Below are 3,350 nucleotides of genomic sequence, written 5' to 3' on the forward strand. Positions count from 1 at the left end.
GTCTATAATTCCAGCTACTCGCGAGCCTAAGGCAGGAGGATCGCTTGAACCCGGGAGGCAGAGGTTGCAGTGAGCCAAGATCGAGCCACTGCAATTCAGCCTGGACAACAAGAGTGAAACCCTGTCTCAAAAAAAAAAAAAAGAAAGAACACTGAAATCGAATATACACAGGAGGAAGGAGGATATAATGAGTTAAGCAAAGTGTGCAGAGCCCATTTCTGAAGAGGGAATCATGTCCTCTTAGCAAGCCTGGGGTGTATCTCTGGTTTGAGGCTTCATTAAAAGGTGTGGCCACAGTGTCTGAACACCCTATGGGGCCTAGGAATAACAGTGGCGCCAAGCAACTCCAGGTCAGTGACCTACACTGAAAGTATGACCTGAATGACACCCCCTTGGAGCTGTGTTTATCAAAATCACAGCGGGGACATAAGCCATGGGCAAAGCTCGAGTGGGCACTCAGGACCCAGTTGGTGGAGTCCTGAGGTGGAGTTAGAGGGCTGGCTCTTAGCAGGAGTCTTGGGTCAAGGGACAGTTGGTTGCAAGTCTCAGGCTGTTTTCAAACACAGCCTGAGCTTCAAGTGCAGCGGGAGACGTGCAGACGATCTCACAGTAACGATCACATGGTTACCTGGCTGAGAAGTTTCTCTCCTGGCCTTTGGCTCCCTAGGGGCAGTATTCTCCGAGGTAGAGTGGGGGTCCGGCTGGCCACAGAGTTGCTTACCCTCAGTGGGTGAACTGAATTTGGTCTCGTTTACAAAGGTGGACAGGTCCGAGGGCTGCGGGTAGTCCTGTTTGTCAGCCTCCAGGTCCACCGTCATGCACGTCCACTTCTGGTTGGTGACCGCCAGCTTTTCCTCATCTGTGGCGTGGACCACCGCGGAGATCACTGGTGGTGTTTCTGGTGTAGCAGCTGGGGTGGGGTCCTGCAAAGAGAAGAGCAACAGTGTCTTGTCTCATCAGACTCTTGGTCAGAAACTGCTCCCACCCTCAGGTCTGGGGACCCATTAGCCAGGACAGGTCCCGGTCACAATCCTCTGCATGCTTTTCTCGGACTCTGCTCCAAATGGCCCATTAAGGAAACAGATGGACACACAGATTCTTCCCTCTATGAATCTCCTTTTACGATGGTTTGTTTCAGGGAATGACCATGAATTTAAAAAAAAAGAAATCAGGATTTTGTGTCTTGGTTACTTGAGCTTTCCTGCTAGTTTTATGACTACGACAGCTGTGTGATGCTCACACAGTGCTTCAGGCTTGCATATCAATATCACCAGAATCACCTGACCATCATCACACCAGTCCCCGGAGGCAGAAAAAGGGGGATCTTATCTCCATTTCCATAGGAGAGTGGGAAGTGGAGTAGGGCAGGGTGGGAACCTAGAGAGGTCAGGGCAGAGCTGCAGCTGGGACCTGAGCCCCTATCCCCAGGGCTGCGTGCTTCCCTCCACTGCCCCCACCCTGGCCAGGGTCTGCAGGCTGGGGCTTTGCTGGCTCAGACTTGGAGGGGCGGCAGGTCTGCTTGTTTTATGACCCAGAAATTAGCCCTAACCGTATGACTGACAGGCTTGAGGATAACTTTCCTTGGTCTGTAAAGGGTAGAAGAAATGGAATTTATCTGATGGAGGAACTGGTAAGAGGGACTCTAATAAAGAAAGAACCCAAGCCACACTTCCTTACAGAAGGGGGTTCCCTTTGCTTCCCACTCCAATTTTGGCTACACAATTCAGTGCTCCTGACACTTGCTGAGTTTCTTCATCTTCTCACTGCGTATTTGTTCATCTCAAGAGACTTTCTCGACTCGACAGTCCTAGAAGTTCACAGCAGATGAACTGGCCTGAATGGAGCAGAGCAGGTCCTCTAGAGCCCAACTAACGTTTTTCCTGAATGTCTTCCTACTCTCGGGACACCCTCTGATCTTCCGCAAAGTGAAGGGATCAAAACAACGTCGGGCAAACATCGAGGGACCCTCCACACAGGAGGCAAGAAGAGGGTCTTGGAAACATGATCTTGGAAACAGGCCCGGGATGAGCAGAAAGCAAAGCTTTGGCAACAAGGGAGGAAAACCCCCCTGGGGGGGGAGGGCATAAAACCATCAAGATCAAAGGAACACTGTACCTGGGAAGGTGGATCAGAGAGAGGAGACCGTTTTGGCGACTTTTTCACCCTAAATGTATCACTGGAAACAAAATGGAAAACGTAAACACAACAAGCAGAGGGATGGAACACTCCAGAGCAGCACAGAGCGGACCGAAGCTACTGCCTCTGCGGAGCCATCTGGCCCAGGCCACCCTCCCGCCTCTGCCACTGCAACACCAGCGAGCAGACGGCCACGCTGGCTACCCACTCTCACTTTTTAACAGCTATTATTTTTGCCCCCAAGGGAAAGATCCATCAAGCTGGAAATCTTTAAAGAGATGCCATTTTGGAGAACGACCCAGAAAATGAAGCTAAATTTAACTAAATGTTCTTATTTTATAAAGCAAATTTTTGGTGAGCAGATTAATTTATCCGGATTCTTCCAGGGATGTCTGAACCCAACTAAGGCTCAGGGAGGGGCTCCAGGCTCAGGACACCGATTTACAGACGGGCAAGGCGACACCTCACTTAAGGAACAATTGAAGGAGGCCACGCAGAAAGAAAGTTCGAGGTCCTCAAGGAGAACCTGCTGAATCCTCCCTATCACAGGGTCCTCAAGCTCAATGGATTCCCATGCTCTGAAGGCTTCTAGGTGGAATCCTGACGAAAGCTAGGGCCAGGGGAGAGATGAATTTTTTGGTCTTCTCCTAACCACGGCAAACAGACAAGATTCACAGCTCTTCTCTCCCTGTTTCTCCTTCATATGAATAGCGGGGCTGGGAGGCAAAGGAAACACCAAATCAGACTCCTGAAGGGTCAAGGAAGCAGATCCCAGGAGGAAGGGATGACTTTTAGCCTGAGCAGTTCCATTCAGTCCACCGAGCAGTCTGGGGGTCACTTCCACAGTCAGAATGGGGGCTCTTTCCACCCTGTAGACTGGCCCCTGCCCCGTTTCAGCCCCTCCATGGGATGGTCTCACTCCCAGCAAAGCAAAGGCTTTGGGGGACGATCCCTCTCCTTACATCCCACCGCCCTCCCCTGCTTTGCACGTTAACTGGGTGGGCAGAGCAATTTAATTTGGCACTCAAGTTCCTTCCTTGTGTTCTCTCACATCACTCCAACAATGGCATTTAATCATGAAAAAAAATACTACAAATGGCTATTTACAGCTCTTATAACATTTGCCATTAAAACAGTGCCATCGCAGCTTGAAGCATATATTTATTCATGCATATAAATATATAATCATATATTTTATAGTTGCTAAGTGGCTC

The 3,350-nt window shown here is 50.0% G+C and overlaps 1 protein-coding gene across 4 annotated transcripts in view; it reads right to left on the minus strand.

Annotated features, from left to right (window-relative positions):
* The window catches only part of TACC2 (transforming, acidic coiled-coil containing protein 2), a 182,906-nt gene that overhangs the window by 39,236 nt on the left and 140,320 nt on the right, over positions 1-3,350 (minus strand). For all 4 annotated transcript variants that reach the window (XM_012001062.1, XM_012001065.1, XM_012001063.1 and 1 more), the window contains 2 exons: positions 2,116-2,176; positions 722-923 (listed from right to left, as the gene is read on the minus strand). In XM_012001062.1, the coding sequence (XP_011856452.1) occupies positions 722-923; positions 2,116-2,176 (263 nt within the window). The remainder of the gene's footprint in view (positions 1-721; positions 924-2,115; positions 2,177-3,350) is intronic.

The sequence above is a fragment of the Mandrillus leucophaeus genome, unplaced genomic scaffold (genome assembly GCF_000951045.1).
Source record: "Mandrillus leucophaeus isolate KB7577 unplaced genomic scaffold, Mleu.le_1.0 Scaffold65, whole genome shotgun sequence".
NCBI classification, from domain to species: Eukaryota; Metazoa; Chordata; class Mammalia; order Primates; family Cercopithecidae; genus Mandrillus; species Mandrillus leucophaeus.